Below are 15,620 nucleotides of genomic sequence, written 5' to 3'. Positions count from 1 at the left end.
GGCCTCCGGGTGAGAGCTGGAATGATATAATGCTCCCTAAATGGAATACAGCCCATGAGTGGGGACTCCTGGAAGGCAGGTTTCTGCTTAATAGATGTCAGGATAGAAATATAACTTCATTTTTACAGTGTATAATAGTTGGCCTTATTACCTAGTAGATGCAATACAAGAATCAAACTTATTTCAACAAAGCATGAACTGGCTGGACATGGTAATGTACATCTTTAATCCAAGTTTGTAGGAAGCAGATCTCTGAGTTCAAGGCCAGTCTGATCTGCATAGTAAGTTCCAGGACAGCCAGGGCTACACAGAGAAGCCCTATCTCAAACAAACAAAACATGACTAGCTTGCATCTATGAATCTCTTTGAAATTCACTGCTTTGGGGATCAAACTAGACTGCCCAGAATATCCAGGACCATGCAGCTAAGAGCCATAAGCCATCCATGGGGCCTCAGGGTTCCATGGCCTTTGCTGCCTCAGAGATGGAGAGAACATGGTGGGTGGTGGGGATGAGGGAACCTAGAGGGAGAGAGGTGGAATGTCGCTGAAGACTGTTCAAAGGGGACTCTAGGGTTTAGTTCTGTCCTCTGGCGTCTGAGGGACCACGACTGACAATTGTTTCCCATAGGTTGAGGTGTATCTGAGGAACAATGTTGCTGTACAACATGATGGTAATGTATAGATAAGTGACTGTTGCCTGCCTGTAGTCATGTTGTCTAGGAATATATAGTCATGTTATAGAAAATAGAATATAGTCATGTTATAGAAAAGCTGAAACATGCTCCAGACAAATGCCTTGCAGGGTTAGCGGTGAGAGTGGTTATCACACTGTTTCCCTGGGAGGGGTCCTCCTCTGGCAGTTAGGGCCTCAAGTTATCCTTATCCACAGTGTGGGGTTTCCTGAACATATTTTAATTCTTCTGATCCCTATGCACAGGTCCAAGTCCTACTTTTTCCTCCCCAGTCTTCTGTGTTAAGGAAGGCAGACGTCAGACCTCTGTTCTGAACAGTCTTGAACACAGTGGTACATTCACTGTCATTCTATGGGAGCAAGACTGCCCTTGCAAATGGCTTTATACATCTTGCTTTTGGTAGAACAAAGAAGGTTGTTCTGTTGCCTACGGCCTTGCCACCCTTGGGTGCTTTCTGTCTTCTTTCCTTTTCCACTCTACTGGGGGATTCATGGGATGATAACACCATGTGGTAGGGTGCTTTGAGGGCTTCCCTCCACAGTAGATAGAAGCTGGGTCGCAGGGCCCCAACTGCCCCAGCCTTCTTTCCCCATTTAGTTATTTATCTGTTTTATTTCAGTGTGTGTGTGTGTGTGAGAGAGAGAGAGAGAGAGAGAGAGAGAGAGAAATAGAGAGAGAGAGAGAGAGCATATCTGTATGGCATTTGTGTGTGTGATCCTGGATGCTAGCATACCGTGGATAACATGGCATGCATATAAAAGTCAGAGGACAACTTTTGGGAGTCAGTTCTCTCCTCCTGCCTTGCTGAGGAAGGGCCTCTTTTTGTATGGCAGCTCTAGGCTAGCTCACCTGAGAACTCCCAGGTGACTCTGCTGTCTCCTAGCCCTGTCTTGAAGAAGGAGGGTTGAGAGGGTAGGTGTGTGTGAGGCTTTTTAAACGTGGCTTCAGTGGCTCCATCTCAGGCTGTGAGGCTTGTGCGGCAGGTACTTTTAACCACTGAAGCATCTCACAAGCTCCTGTATCCTTCCTAACCAAAATAGATCCACTCGGGTCTGAATGAGGGGGTCAGACTTCTCTAGGGCTCTTCAGCCAACCTGGCCCTTCTGGTTCTCCCCACGGGACAGATAGAAAGAGCGCCCCGAGGCTACAGGGCCTTAGGGTGGTGAGTCAGGCTTTTCCTTTCAGAAATAATGTGTCTCTCTTGTGGGGGCTGACTGAGCAGTGTGATGCTTTCTCATACTCGAGGAAGCACAAGTGTAAGGGCATCCCGGGTGGTCCTCCTGCATGGCCTGGTTAGTGTGCATCAGTCACGTGTTATCATGAGGGCCAGAAACTCGGCACCCTCTCCCCACAGCAGCATCCTGCAGACAGCTCTGCTCATAATTCTTGCCCCTTCCAAAGCTTCTGGAGGCTCCCTGCTGCCTGCAAGATCACACACTCTTCCAGGAGGCATCCCAGACTTCCTCAACTCCATCACACATCTGGGCTTCAGACGAAAGTGACATTCGGCCAAGTGCCTTCCTTACTCTGCCTTGATGGTTTCCCTCATCTGCTCGGCTGTGTTTCAGCACTGCGTCTGCAAATGCTTCCAGCCTTACCCCAAGGACTGCGCTGTCCCTCATCCCCACCCCCATCTGCTCACAGTTCTCCCTCCATAAAGACTGTCTAAAAAGTGCTGTTTTTGCCTGTCCAGGTCATGCCTATCTGAGTACTTAGACACATGGTGAAGCCACAAATTTGGATCCTCACTCTGCCCCTTAAAGTGTTACCTCTGGGGAGTCAGCATTGGCCTGGGTCTTGTGTTGGACATAATTACATCATTTGCAGTAGAGACCCCCGCGCCCCCACCTCCTCTCCCCTAGCCCCATGGGGTGATATTTGGCAATGCTGGACAATTTTGGATCCCCCCCCCCACAAAGTGTTCTCTGGCTCTTAGAGGGTAGAGGCCAGAGTTGCAAAGCTCTGGGCAGCTCCACAGGAAACATCACCTGGCCCTGAATGTCACCGTGGTTTGGTTGAAAAACAAAGTGTAGAGGAAGCAATATGGAAATGCACCGCAGGTCCTTTGGGACTCCCATCTTACAGCCATGCCAGCCTTACAGGGACCCGTTGTTGACTACAGCTCCCAGCCCAGAGCTAGCACAGTGACTGTGTGTGAGAGCTGGAGGAAGGAAACAGGACAAACAGAACATTCTTATTTTTGAAGATCTGTGGGCAGGAAGTTGATGCCCCTGGGTTCCAGATGTGGAGGTTCCAAGGTTGGGGGAGAGGGGAAAGGTGCTCTCCTGTGGACTGCCTCCCAGTGAGTGGGAAAGGAGGCTGAGGTTGGAGAGCCGGGGCTGGGGTGTGGTGGCAGTACTCTCAGCTCCTAGTTTAATAGCCAAGGTACTTTTGTTTCTGGCTGTGATTCATGGTGCCATGGTGGGGCATGATTCAGACTGTAAGGCTTGACCACCCAAATGACTGCTTCAGTAATAACACTGCACTTTTATGTTGTCCTTTCATGGCCAGTCTCAAAGCACCCTGCAAACATTAATTAAGGCTCCTGGTGTTCCACCAGGTGCTGGGTGCAAGCCTCACTCTCGCCGCTTGGTGGAGAAGGAAAACTGAACCAAGACACCTTGAGTCTTAGTGCTTTGTTTAAGGGCTAGTCATGGAAAAGAAGCTGAAGTCTGGCCATCCTCTCCCCTATTGTGACTCCTCTGTCTTCTTCCCAGAATCTCTTTCTCTGGGACAATTTGAATAGAAATAGTGTCTTGGTTCCCTACTGGGGCTGGGGCGGAGGGGCAGCAGAGCATGCTCAGGATAAGGTTCCGAGGAGAAAGATGTGAGAGGCTTCGTTCTCAGTCACCAACCACCTCCATGGCTGTCACAGCACCTCTGGGGCAGCAGTCTAGGAGCAGAAGATGGCCCGAGAGTGACATGAAATGCTGCTTTTAGAAGAAATTATATTCTTCCTTGGAACTTAAAATAAATGTTAGAGATGGCTGAACTGGGTGGAGTATCTGAGTATTCCTTATATTGTTCTTGCATAGTGTCTGTAAAATAGGAGCTATTTCTATATAAAAAGTTTAGAATTAGGGACAAGGGAAGAGGAGTGGGGAGGAGGAAGAGGAGAGTGGACTCAAAGGCCACAGGAAACGACTTTGGCCACCCCTGGGCTGGTGTCTAAGGCAAGTTCAGGGTCTCAGTCACTCAGAGTCTCATTGAAGTGGCACCAAACCCCCTTTCGAGCACCACAGTAGACAGAACCGGAATCCCAAGATGGAGAAGGGCGGGGCGGGGAAGGGAGAGAAGAAACTTATTTTCAAATGCAGTCGAAGAACACCCCTTGAGCTTGAACGCATTTGCTTGATGATGTGCCCAGAGTCGGGCTGCCCCGCCCCCCGTAGGCCGACACTGCCCCCTGCGGTGACTCACGAGGGGATGTTTAAATGACAGGGAGGACCCAGAAGGACCGCACTCATGCTGCAGCCTTGAGCCCGCCAGGTCCTCCTCCTCTCCTCACGGCTCCCTTCTGTTGACCCGGCAGCCACGTGGAGCTGCTGGTAAGTGAGTGCCTGCCCTTCTCTCTCGGCCGCGCCCCACCTCCTGGCTGACCATAGGATCTCCAGAGACTCCAGAAGGGGCAGGGCTGGCACGTGTCTGGGATGCTCTGAGGACCTGGACAGGTACAGGGTGCGCAGGAGCTGGGCGAGCCTGCATCCACTGCCCGGGTCCCAGGGTCCAGCTGTGAATCTTGATGCTTCCCTTGTTTTCATGGGCTGGGGAGTCAGCTTGGGGTGTAGTGGGGAGAGCTTTTGATCTGCGTGGAGTTAGTTGAAAGTTGGCTGAAGCATGGGGTTTACATCTTCCAAGATACCAGCTCCACAAAGATAGGAGATTCTCTTAGGTTCCAGCTGTTGGCACCTATGTAATTTCTTTTGCACCTACTGACGTGGCCGCTTATAGGGGTCCTTGTGCATGGATCTGATCAGGATGGTAAATTTTGCCTCCTGGGGTTTCTGGCTGGGAGAAATCAGCCCTCTAACTGTCATAGATTGACAGTGTTACCTGCCTGACTCCAATAGATGTGCAGTCCCTGTTTAGGGGTGCCAATTTGGGATCCAGCTATGGCTTTAGATGTCCAGGTTCTAGCTCTGTGTGTGGCTTAGATGATCCCATTCTAGTCACTTAAAAGTATCACAGGAGTTTGGGAAAGAGTGGCTGGAGGTTGATTTGTGATGAGAATTGGGTGCCATGTATGTATGTGTGTATGTGTGTGTGTGTGCGTGTGTGTATATGCATGTATGTGAGTGTGTGTGTATGTATGTATGTATATAAGTATTTTGGTGCTAAGGATCAAGCTCAGGACCCCAAACATGCTGAGCAAGCACTCTACAGCTTAGTTATAGCCACAGCTAACTGGGTGGATTTTAATCCCATCCTTACTTGAGCCTCTGCCCACATGCACAGGAATCAGCTGTGGAAAAGCAGAGCCTTCTGGACCTTCCAATCTGAGCCATTCTACCTTTAGGGCTGAACACACTACGCAGGGCAAACTGTGACTCCTGTGATGACATTATGCACCCAAGGTGCCTGCCACCCGACAGCATCTCTCCCAGGGTATCTAGCTGGCATTTCCTATAGCAGGCAGCTCTCAGATGTGTGTGTGCTCAAGCTCTGTAACTTGGAAATCCACTAACTGGGTCTTCTTTCTTTCTGCATTGCCTGAACATCTGGAGTAAATTCAGGGCCAGACAGTCAAAGTTTCCTGTGGTCATGAGTCAGCAGCGTCCTCAGCAGCGACCTCAGCAGCGACAGTGGCAGGGAAGGCATGTGGCCAGGAAGCGTTCTGAGAAGACCCCATGGCAAGTGTAGGAAGCTTCTTCCCAAGGCTGGGGACCACTACCCAGATCAGCTCAGTAGATGGAGGCAGGTGAAGCATGAGCGGAATTACATCCAGATGTGCAGAAGTGAGAGCTGGGAAAGAGGTTGCCCAGACTTTGTCCTGCCAGCAAACACACGAAAGCTGTCATTACAGATGACAATTTGCTCTCCCAACTCCCAACTACAGTAGAACTGCTGAAGCTGCTTGTTCCAGTGCCTGCCTTGGCTGTGGGACACAGGACAGGCAGAAGCAGCTTCTGGAATGTTCAGAGACCACACCATTTCCCTCTGCTTCAGATCTAAGGTACTACACTGAGGAGGAGAGTCTTTGAACTCTGTGGCTTCTTCTTATAAAAAGCCGTCACTTCCCTGCTCCTGCCATTGTGCTGGCCAGTTTGTGCTCTTACAGCTCTTGCCTGGCAAATTACAGACCTGCTCTGGCCTCTGCAGGAAGCCAGGCTAGGCCTGGCCCAGCCTTGGGGCACAGGGGGGTGGGGGTCCCACAGAGGGCCTGGGGAGGAATTGCCTTTTCTTATTCTTCCTTTAAAAACAAAACAAACCCCCCCCCCAAAAAAAAAAAAAAAAAAAAAAAAACAGAACAAGGCAATGAACAACATTTTGACTTTGACTTTGAAGGGCCCAGGAGGATGAGATTGTGGCAGTCTTGATGTGGATTCCAGGGTGCTTTCTGTCTGGCTAGAGTATTCCTAAATCATGGGGTGTGCGTGCTGAAATTGCCAGGCTCAATCCTTCTGGTGCCCGCCCCTACCCCGAACCTTTTTTTCCTCTTCCAGGTTACTCCGTTAGCCCTTGACAACACATCATCAGGGTTAGCCTTCGAGCAGAAAGTCACTTGCAGAATGAGTTGCAAGAGGACATGGATTTGACTAATAATACTGGACAGTGGCAAGTGATTGTATATGGGCCAATTAGGTTAGGGGGACGGGCGAGGCATCTCTTCCCCTCCCCCACACTGGTGGAGGTAGGAGCCTACACAGAAAAGGCCCTAAAGAAGCCTCATGATGAGGTCTCATCAGGCTCTATGTTGAGCCTTCAGTTGCCTGTGTGACCTTGAGTTTCCTCTCTATGGACCTGTCAGTTTCTCGTCTACAAAACAGCCAGTGGTATCCTGGATCCCACAAACTATATCTGGAAGCAGCTTCTAGGCTTAACTAATACAAGCTTCAGATTCCAGATTGGGGAGGCAAACCTGGCGTGCCTAGATGGTGAAACAGCCTTCAGTCTCTCCTATCCCCGTTCTTTCTGTGTTCTTGACGGCTAAATGACATAGGCATGGGCTCCCAGGTAGTCTAGACCACATTGTAGTGCTTCCGAGTGTGGTCTGTGTGCACTGGAGTGGGGGTGCCTGTGTGTGTAAGTCTAGGCCTCAGCCTAGTCTAGAGGCTAGGAACACTGTGGGTGGAGCTTCCAGAGATCTAATTTTGCTCAACTTTTAATGGGAACCCACTTTGTTCCCAGAATCATTCCCAGTGTCTTGCACACATTAAGTCACTTCACAGTCACAGTAGTGATGGCAGGAAATCAGGTCTAGTCAACAAGACTCTTAGGTCACTGTGTGTGTGTGTGTGTGTGTGAGAGTGAGTGAGAGAGAGAGAGAGAGAGAGAGAGAGAGAGAGAGAGAGAGAGAGGAGAGACCCCAGGAGTGAACTCCACTCAGATCCAGCTTCTCTGACTTCACAGCTCTTAGACTGTGTGCCAAAGAGCAGCCAGACTGAGGACAAGGGCACTGGGTGAGGATGGGGATGGGGAATGCAGGGCTTCACTCCTGCATGGCCCAGGGTCCATGTCACTCCAAAGGAGGCCTTGATTAGGAGGCCATCTTCGGGGAGTGCCACGGGAATGAAGGGAGATCCTCTTTGTGGGCCTCAGCTGCATTAGGTGCACTGGGAAGGGTGGAAGGGGGCCCTCTCGGGTCTTGGGCTGTGTGAAGACACGGCGATTAACTTGTGGGGTGGTCCTGCCGGGGGAAACTTGAAACAAGCAGGCTTGAGAGGGTAAGGCTTTTCAACCCTTGGTGTGAGAGTGGGGCCTAGCCAGGCGAAGAGGGGATGGGAGGAAGGGAAGTCTTCATTCCAGCTTCCTTTTTGCCTTTGGCAGAAGCAACACTAGAGCTATAGCGGCTTGTGAAGCTTTTACAGAAGGGGAAACTGAAGCCTGGAGTATTTACCTGAACTTGGGTTGTTACTGTCAAGACCGCTGTAGAATAGGGGTCTCCCTGGCCCTCTTCAAAAGGCTCACTTTGTGGCATTAAAATGAGGAGTCTCTTTCCAGGGAACACTGTGTTTAGTGAACATGAACGATGGTACTAATCCAAGAAAGTCCAGCTCCCAACCAACAAAGCCCAGGGCTTCAAGGCTAATTATGTGTTCGCTCACTCGTGAGTCACAGGGTGTTTCTGCAGAGAGACCCACAGCCAGCACCCTGTTCAATCATTTCCACTCCTGGGGAGGGGCCGCATCCATGTCCAGGTGAGCCGTCTGTCCTTCTTCTGTCTATCTGCCCAGTCTTCTGGCTATATGGATCTGACTAACGCCATGTATCCCCTCCCCATGGGCTGGCCGAAATGATTGAGGACGCGCTCCATGCCTGGAGGATGAAGCTGTAATTAGGGCAGCTTTGAGGGCCTTTAACTGCCATTGTCACGGCTGCCAAGCAGCACTGGGCAGCGTGGGCTATTAGGCCAACATAGGCTGGCTCCTTGAGGCCAAGGGCCATTGCCTGCAGCACCTCCAAGAGTTCAAGGTCTAGCTCCAGGCTGGCTTTGAATGCTCCCTCTTTGCAGGACTCAGGCACCTTTGTGGTGCTCTCTGCTGGTGGTCAGGAGCAGGCAGGTGGGGGAGGGAGGGCACCAGCTGTCTGAACCATTGAAAAACTGGAAACAGCTTCATGCAGCACTGGGTGGGCTTGGCAGACAGGGAGGATTTATAAAAGGACATTGGGAATTCTTGCAATATTTGTTGTGCTGAGTAGCCTATTTTAGACAACACTGCCTGTTCCCACAGGGAATTATCCCTTTGGTTTTCTTCCCAGGCTACAAAGGGTCCCCTTCCCACCTCCCCACCGGGGTCTCAGACTCTTCACAGGGCTTACCTGATACCTCCACCTAACTGGAGAGATGGTCTTCCTAATACCTGCCTAGCTGGGGAGATGGTCCTCCTGATGCCTCCGCCTAGCTGGGGAGATGGTCCCTGATGCCTCCGCCTAGCTGAGGAGATGGTCCTCCTGGTACCCCTGCCTAGCTGGGGAGATGGTCCTCTGGGAGATTGCTTCCTCCAGCATGCAGAGCTTCCAGGTGATGGGCACATAATCACTCTCCATTACTTGGGCTATGACATCACCCTTGGAGCTGGGCAAAGTAATATTTATGAAAAATGAGTAGTTCAGACAGTGCCAGGAGCCACTGAGCTTCAGCCAGGGGTGAGTCTCACACACATCTACCAGAAGCATAGACAGACACAAGCCCTGACTGTCCAGCCTCCTGGGAGATGGGTGGTTCTCATTTCTACTCTCTGGAACTCAACCATTGAACCTGAAATCTTAGCCATGGCCTGGACAGCTGCTGTCTTCTCCACTGACTGCTTGCTCAGGGTAGGAGTTTTCTCTCCATCTCAATCTAAAAGTTCTCAGCTATGCTTGTAACACAAAGCTTGCCGCCTCTGTGAGCCTGTGCACACCAAGTGGGAACTGAACTCTGCTGTGCTGTGACCCTGTATTGGTCTCTGGAGTTGCATTGCACCTGTTATCCCATGGTAGTTTTTCACACCCTAGAAAGTCTGGCGGATTCTATCTACATCCAGCTATTTATCTGCAGCTCCTTCAATGGATGCTCAGATGGTCGAGTTCCTATGTCCTATCACCTTCCTCTAGGCCTCTAGGTCACAGCCCATTTGTTCTCAACCTGTGGGCTTCAACCCCTTTGTGGGGAATCACATCCTAAATATCAGATATTAACATGGCAATTCATAACAGTAGCAAAATTACAGTTATGAAGTACCAACAAAAATAATCTTATGATTGGGAGTCACCACGAGGAACTGTATTAAAGGGTCGAGCTTTGGGAAGGTTGAGAACCACTGCCCTAGGAGTTCTTTAAGAAACCAGTTTGTCATTGACTCTGAAGTCAGAGTGGAACTGAGCGTGGCATAATAAGAAGGGTCCTGGTCTGGGGTGTGTAGAGTAAGACCATCACCTCCTTCCTGCCACTCCATACTTCTCTTGAGACCGTCTAAGATCAGGTCAGCTTTTGTAGCAGCATCGTTTCCTTGTTACTGCCAATATGAAGCCTTAGGTTTTGGAGATGGTGGCATTTTTCCTGTGCTCTCTTTGTGTGTTTGTTGCAAGGGGGAGGGGTGCACTTGTGCATGGAGGCCAGAGGTCAACTTTACTGCCTTCCTCAATTGCACTCCACATTAATTTTTGAGATAAAGTCTTCCACTGAACCTGGAGCTCCTTTCTGTAAGTCGGCTGTGCAGCTGGTGAACTCCCAGGATCCACCTGTCTCCACTCACCCAGCACTGGGTTGACAGAACTCTCTGTGCCTCAGACTTACAGAGATCTTCTTGCCTCAGCTTCCTGAGTGGTAGCTTTACACACATGAGCCACTTTGCCACGCTCTGTGTGGCTCCTGTTTGAGCAGTTTTCCCCCTCTCTTTCCGGACTGGCTGTTTAAATGTGGTCCGCAGCTTTACCTGCCTCCTAGCCTTTTGCCACTGCTCTCAAGTAGCCATGCTGTTCCCTTTCCCTTCCCCAATAGTTATACATACTTTGGCAAGTCCTTCATGAAAGTGAAGCAGGGCATAGCTAGAAAGGGCTGTGAGTAAATGAAAAGCTGAGGTCTGTGTTGGTGGGAGATAAGCAGGGTGTTTCTTAGCTGCTTTTTGGCAGGAGGGAATGGAGGAAGGGTGTAGGAAGCCCAGGCCAGGGTGGGGAGCTAGCCTTAGGGCCCCATCATCTCAGGGCACCAAGAGAAACTGCCAAGTACCCCCCAAGCCAGTGTGTGGCTCGACCACTCACTGAACCCTGCCTTTACTCATCAGCTTTGCCCCTTGGGAGAGGCACTGCAAGCCACTCAAAGTCCTCACCTGGGATCCTGGAGACTGGAGCCTCAATTTCCCTGCTTCCTGTCACCCCATAAAACCATGAGAGGTGGCAACTCCTTAGGTCTCAGGAGTTATAGGCTCCTTTCTACTGTGGGCAGAGATCATGGCCACTCATGTCTACACACTCAATTCTTAGTCCCTTAACAAAGAATGCCAGGCTAGAGACACTCTGAGGGCTCCCTGCCTTTGGGGACTGTGAATATATGCTATGGGCAGCTGGGAACAAGGGCACCCTTTAAGGCTCTTCTCCCATTTAACCCACACAACAGCCCCAAGAGTAACTTAGCAGATAAGGAAGCTGAAGTTCGAGACCTGAGAACTCTCATTCAAGCCTAGCAGGACCTTAAATATCCACACAGGGAACTGTGCCCATGGCTCTGTATTTAGCATTGTCATAGGTGACTTTGAACCCCAAGGCCTCAGTGTATTCAGTTCCTGTGCCTGGGGAGACATCTGGGCCCACTTATACCCCTTAGCTTTAAGTGTGCCTGTGTTTTCATGGACTTACTCCAGGCCACCCAGTGTTTTTCTGTGGGAACCAGGGCTCACACCAGAAGCCACACCCTAGACATCAGCTGAGGCCCAGCCACCTCTTCCAGACAGGCAACATGTGGTGCAGACAGTGGCTTCTTATCATCAGAAGAAGATGGCTTGGATTAAATCTAAATGAAGCACATATGGACAGGCTGAGAAAGGGCCAGGGTGGCGTTGGTGGCAATGGTCTAGTAGGGAGGGGCAGGAGAGAGGGCAGAGAGAGCTACTTGAGGTTAGTGATTCCTTGCTCTGCTGGCCCTCACTACTCATCTCTGTGGCCCCAACATCCCAGGCTCAGACCCTATTGATACACTGACTTAATTTCCTTTCCTTTCTGGGTCTTCCGACAAGGCCATGTTCTGCCAGCCTGTTCATGTGCTGAGAGCTACAGAGGTTATGTGAACAGTTCTTCTGGGAACCTCACTGAAAAGGGGGCAGGGAGACTGTGTGAGCCACAGGTAGGAGAGTCGCCACAGCTGTGGCTGTCTGCCTAAGACCTGCACACAGTCAAGCCGGTCCACATTCCAGCATGGGATCAGGGAGGGAACTTATGAGCCCTCACCTCTAGCTGAGGAGCTATTGAAACTTGATGGCTGCTAAGGGAGCCATGGACCGTCAGTTCTATCTAAGGGTGTGGCCCCTGGTAGGTAGACTGTGTTCCATAGGACAGCCCCACACCCATGCATATATGGGCCGCACAGATTGGAGTCAGTGGGTTATTAAAAAAAAAAAAAGGGAGGACATGAATTGGGATGAGGTGGGTAGAGAGGTGGGAGTGGGTCCAGGAGGAATTTGGAGGAGGAGTGGGGGTGAGTATGATCGAAATGCAATGTATGTATGCATGAAATTCTCAGACTTAATTAAAAATGGAATATATATTCAAAGATACAGTTTCTATCTTAGCAACCCGTAGGATTGTAAGGTGACACCCTTAAAAATCTTGTTAACTGGGGAAGGGAACAAATAAATGCCACCTAAGCTTAACTGGCTGTGACATGGCAGCACAGGAGGACTGTGGGGTTATTACTGGTACAAGAGGTGACTGAGTCCCTAGAAATCCTCTTAGTGATGGCTGGACCTGAACTTGACACGGAAGCATGGGAGGACTCAAGTGAGCATGAGGAGCTTGCAGGTGAGGCCATTGCTCAGGCAAGGGGCCCAACGACGTAGGAAGGCCAGGGACTCTCTGGCCGAAGCAGAGAGAGCTTTGGGATCGGTGTGTGATGGTGGGGCTGGAAGCCACTATTGGAACTGAGGGCTGTTGTGAGGTGACTGTAACTTACACAGCTTCTCTTTCCCCACACAGGCCATGCCACTGAAACACTATCTCCTTTTGCTGGTGGGCTGCCAGGCCTGGGCTGCAGGCTTGGCCTACTATGGTTGCCCTAGTGAGTGTACCTGTTCCCGGGCCTCCCAGGTAGAGTGCACAGGGGCACGAATTGTGGCAGTGCCCACCCCTCTGCCTTGGAATGCTATGAGCCTGCAGATACTCAACACACACATCACTGAGATCACGGAGGCCCCATTCATCAACATCTCAGCACTCATCGCCCTGAGGATGGAGAAGAACGAACTGTCGAACATCATGCCTGGTGCCTTCCGCAACCTGGGCTCACTGCGCTATCTCAGCCTTGCCAACAACAAAATCCAGATGCTGCCCCCTGGCCTCTTTCAGGGCCTAGACAACCTGGAATCCCTTCTGCTGTCCAATAACCAACTGGCTCAGATCCAGCCAGCCCAGTTCTCCCAGTTTAGTAATCTTAGGGAACTCCAGTTGCATGGCAACAATCTGGAATACATCCCTGAAGGTGCCTTTGATCACCTGGTGGGACTCACCAAGCTCAATCTGGGTAAGAACGGCTTCACCCACCTGTCACCTAGGGTCTTCCAGCATCTCGGCAACCTCCAAGTGCTCCGGCTATATGAAAACAGGCTTTCAGACATCCCCATGGGCACTTTTGATGCCCTGGGCAACCTCCAGGAGCTGGCCCTCCAGGAGAACCAGATTGGCACACTGTCCCCTGGCCTGTTCCACAATAACCGCAACCTCCAGAGACTGTATCTGTCCAACAACCACATCTCACAGCTGCCCCCTGGCATTTTCATGCAGCTGCCTCAGCTCAACAAGCTCACACTCTTCGGCAATTCCCTGAAGGAGCTCTCCCCGGGGATCTTCGGGCCTATGCCCAACCTGAGGGAGCTTTGGCTGTACAACAACCACATCACCTCCATCCCTGACAACACCTTCATCAACCTGCCCCAGTTGCAGGTTCTGATTCTCAGTCACAACCAGCTCAACTCCATCTCCCCGGGAGCCTTCAATGGCTTGACAAACCTGCGAGAGCTGTCCCTTCACACCAATGCTCTACAGGACCTGGATGGAAATGTCTTCCGAGCGCTGGCCAACCTGCAGAACATCTCCCTCCAAAATAACCGCATCCGACAGCTCCCTGGCAGCATCTTCGCCAATGTCAACGGCCTCACCACCATCCAGCTACAGAACAACAACCTAGAGAACTTGCCCTTGGGCATCTTTGATCACTTGGTGAACCTGTGTGAGCTCCGTCTCTATGACAACCCCTGGAGGTGTGACTCAGGTATCCTCCCACTCCATAACTGGCTCATTCTCAACAGAGCCAGGTTGGGGACAGACACTCTTCCAGTGTGTTCCAGCCCAGCCAACGTCCGAGGCCAGTCTCTTGTCATCATCAATATCAATCTCCCTGTGCCCAGTGTCCAGGCTCCTGAAGTATCTAGCTACCCGGAAGTGCCACGTTATGCAGACCCTGATCTAGCTGGGTCACCCAGCTATCCTGACACCACATCCATTTCCTCTACCACAGAGATCACCACTGCCCTAGAAGACTACACCGACCTGACCACCATTGAAGCCACTGATGACCGCAATACGTGGGGCATGACTGATGCCCAGACTGGGCTGGCCATTGCTGCCATTGTGATCGGCATCATTGCTTTGGCCTGTTCCCTAGCTGCTTGTATCTGCTGCTGCTGCTGCAAAAAGAGGAGCCAGGCAGTCCTGATGCAGATGAAGGCTCCCAATGAGTGTTAGGGAAGCAGGCTCAAGCAGGGCTGGGGAAGGATGAAACCAGAGGACTAGAGCATGCAATCATTCAGCTTCCAAACCTGGTTCTACACAGCCAAGCTCTGATGGCCCAAGAGGAAAATACCCCCATCTTGTCCTGAGCCCCCAAGTCTTCTATAGAGAAGCAGGCATTTCAGGACCTTCTGCTCCCAGAGAAATCTAATTGGTCATTAAACAAACAGACAGACAAGCAACTCCAGAAGGTTCTAGGTCAATGCCTAGGCAACCTTCAGAGGAATCCTTTGCCAAATCCTCACTACTTCCAAGAACAAGCTCCCTTGCACCCAGCCCCTCACAGTCTCTGTAGACTTAATGATGACAAGGTCTGCTCACATTATGAAATAGTTCTCTGCCGGGACAGCCCGTGCCTCAGAGTATTATATAAGTTGATTTCTTTTCTTTTCTTTTTTTTTTCTTGCTTTTCTTTTTGTGCCATGGCTTGACTCTGTCCCCTCAAGTGAGGTGTTTGCCTTTGTTTTTCTGCTGCTAAAGGCAGACTTAGGTTCTCTCCGTGAGAAAGTTGGGAACTCTTAGCTCACTGAACTGGCTTGGATGGTGCTCTGCAAGACAGAAAGACACCTATGCTGTCTCTTCCCCAGGCAGAGTTGTCACCAGAGAAGAATGTTTAAAGCTGCAAGCTTTCCTCTGAAGATCTTAGCTCTTTATGGTATAAAATCATGCAGTCGCTAAAAATTCTCAAAACACAGAAAGGGCAAAACCTGCTGCCTAGGGTCCTTGTACTCACCTTACACTTTCCCTTTCTGATTTTGTGTTTAAGGATCCCATACATACAGAAAAGTGGGAGTGTGAATGTCTACAGCCTCGTGAAGTCTCACAATCTGGATAGATACCTGTGTGATTAGCATAATACCAAGAAATGATACCACAGTGTCTCCATCCCACTTGTTCTGAAGGACTTCTGGGGACACCGAGGACTTTTTAGTTCTCTGTGGGCTTGGGAGGGAGCCCTTACAACCTCCCCTACACCGCCACTGTAGTCTTTGCAAAGGCCCAGCTGTTGGAAGTAAAAGAGATAGAGGAACAGTCAGGACAAGAGGCAACCAAGCTGGCTAGACCAGGAGCACCCGAACTACAGTAGCCTATGCAAGCACACATCTTGCCTGCCAACAAGCCCTATGATGCTCATCAGCAACCCCTCTATTCATCCTTTTATGGGTATAATATGCCCAAATCTGTTTCTAATTTTTGTTCTTCATTTGGGGGAAGCAAAATAGCTCAGAGATGAGATCTTCCAATTGAATAACCAAGTGTAATAGAAACCAGGAATCCTTCTGCACTGT

At 50.6% G+C, this 15,620-nt stretch overlaps 1 protein-coding gene across 1 annotated transcript; it reads left to right on the top strand.

Annotated features, from left to right (window-relative positions):
- Nucleotides 1-4,344: 4,344 nt before the first annotated feature.
- On the top strand, nt 4,345-14,329 carry Lrrc15 (leucine rich repeat containing 15). The gene is made up of 2 exons (XM_051191277.1): nt 4,345-4,364; nt 12,523-14,329. The coding sequence occupies exon 2, from the start codon at nt 12,526-12,528 to the stop codon at nt 14,284-14,286; it is 1,761 nt and encodes a 586-aa protein (XP_051047234.1). The 5' UTR covers nt 4,345-4,364; nt 12,523-12,525; the 3' UTR covers nt 14,287-14,329.
- Nucleotides 14,330-15,620: the final 1,291 nt, after the last annotated feature.

The sequence above is a fragment of the Phodopus roborovskii genome, unplaced genomic scaffold, assembly GCF_943737965.1.
Source record: "Phodopus roborovskii unplaced genomic scaffold, PHOROB, whole genome shotgun sequence".
Classification (NCBI taxonomy): Eukaryota; Metazoa; Chordata; class Mammalia; order Rodentia; family Cricetidae; genus Phodopus; species Phodopus roborovskii.
The sequence above is the reverse complement of the archived record's forward strand: the minus strand, read 5'-3'. Positions and strand labels throughout refer to the sequence as shown.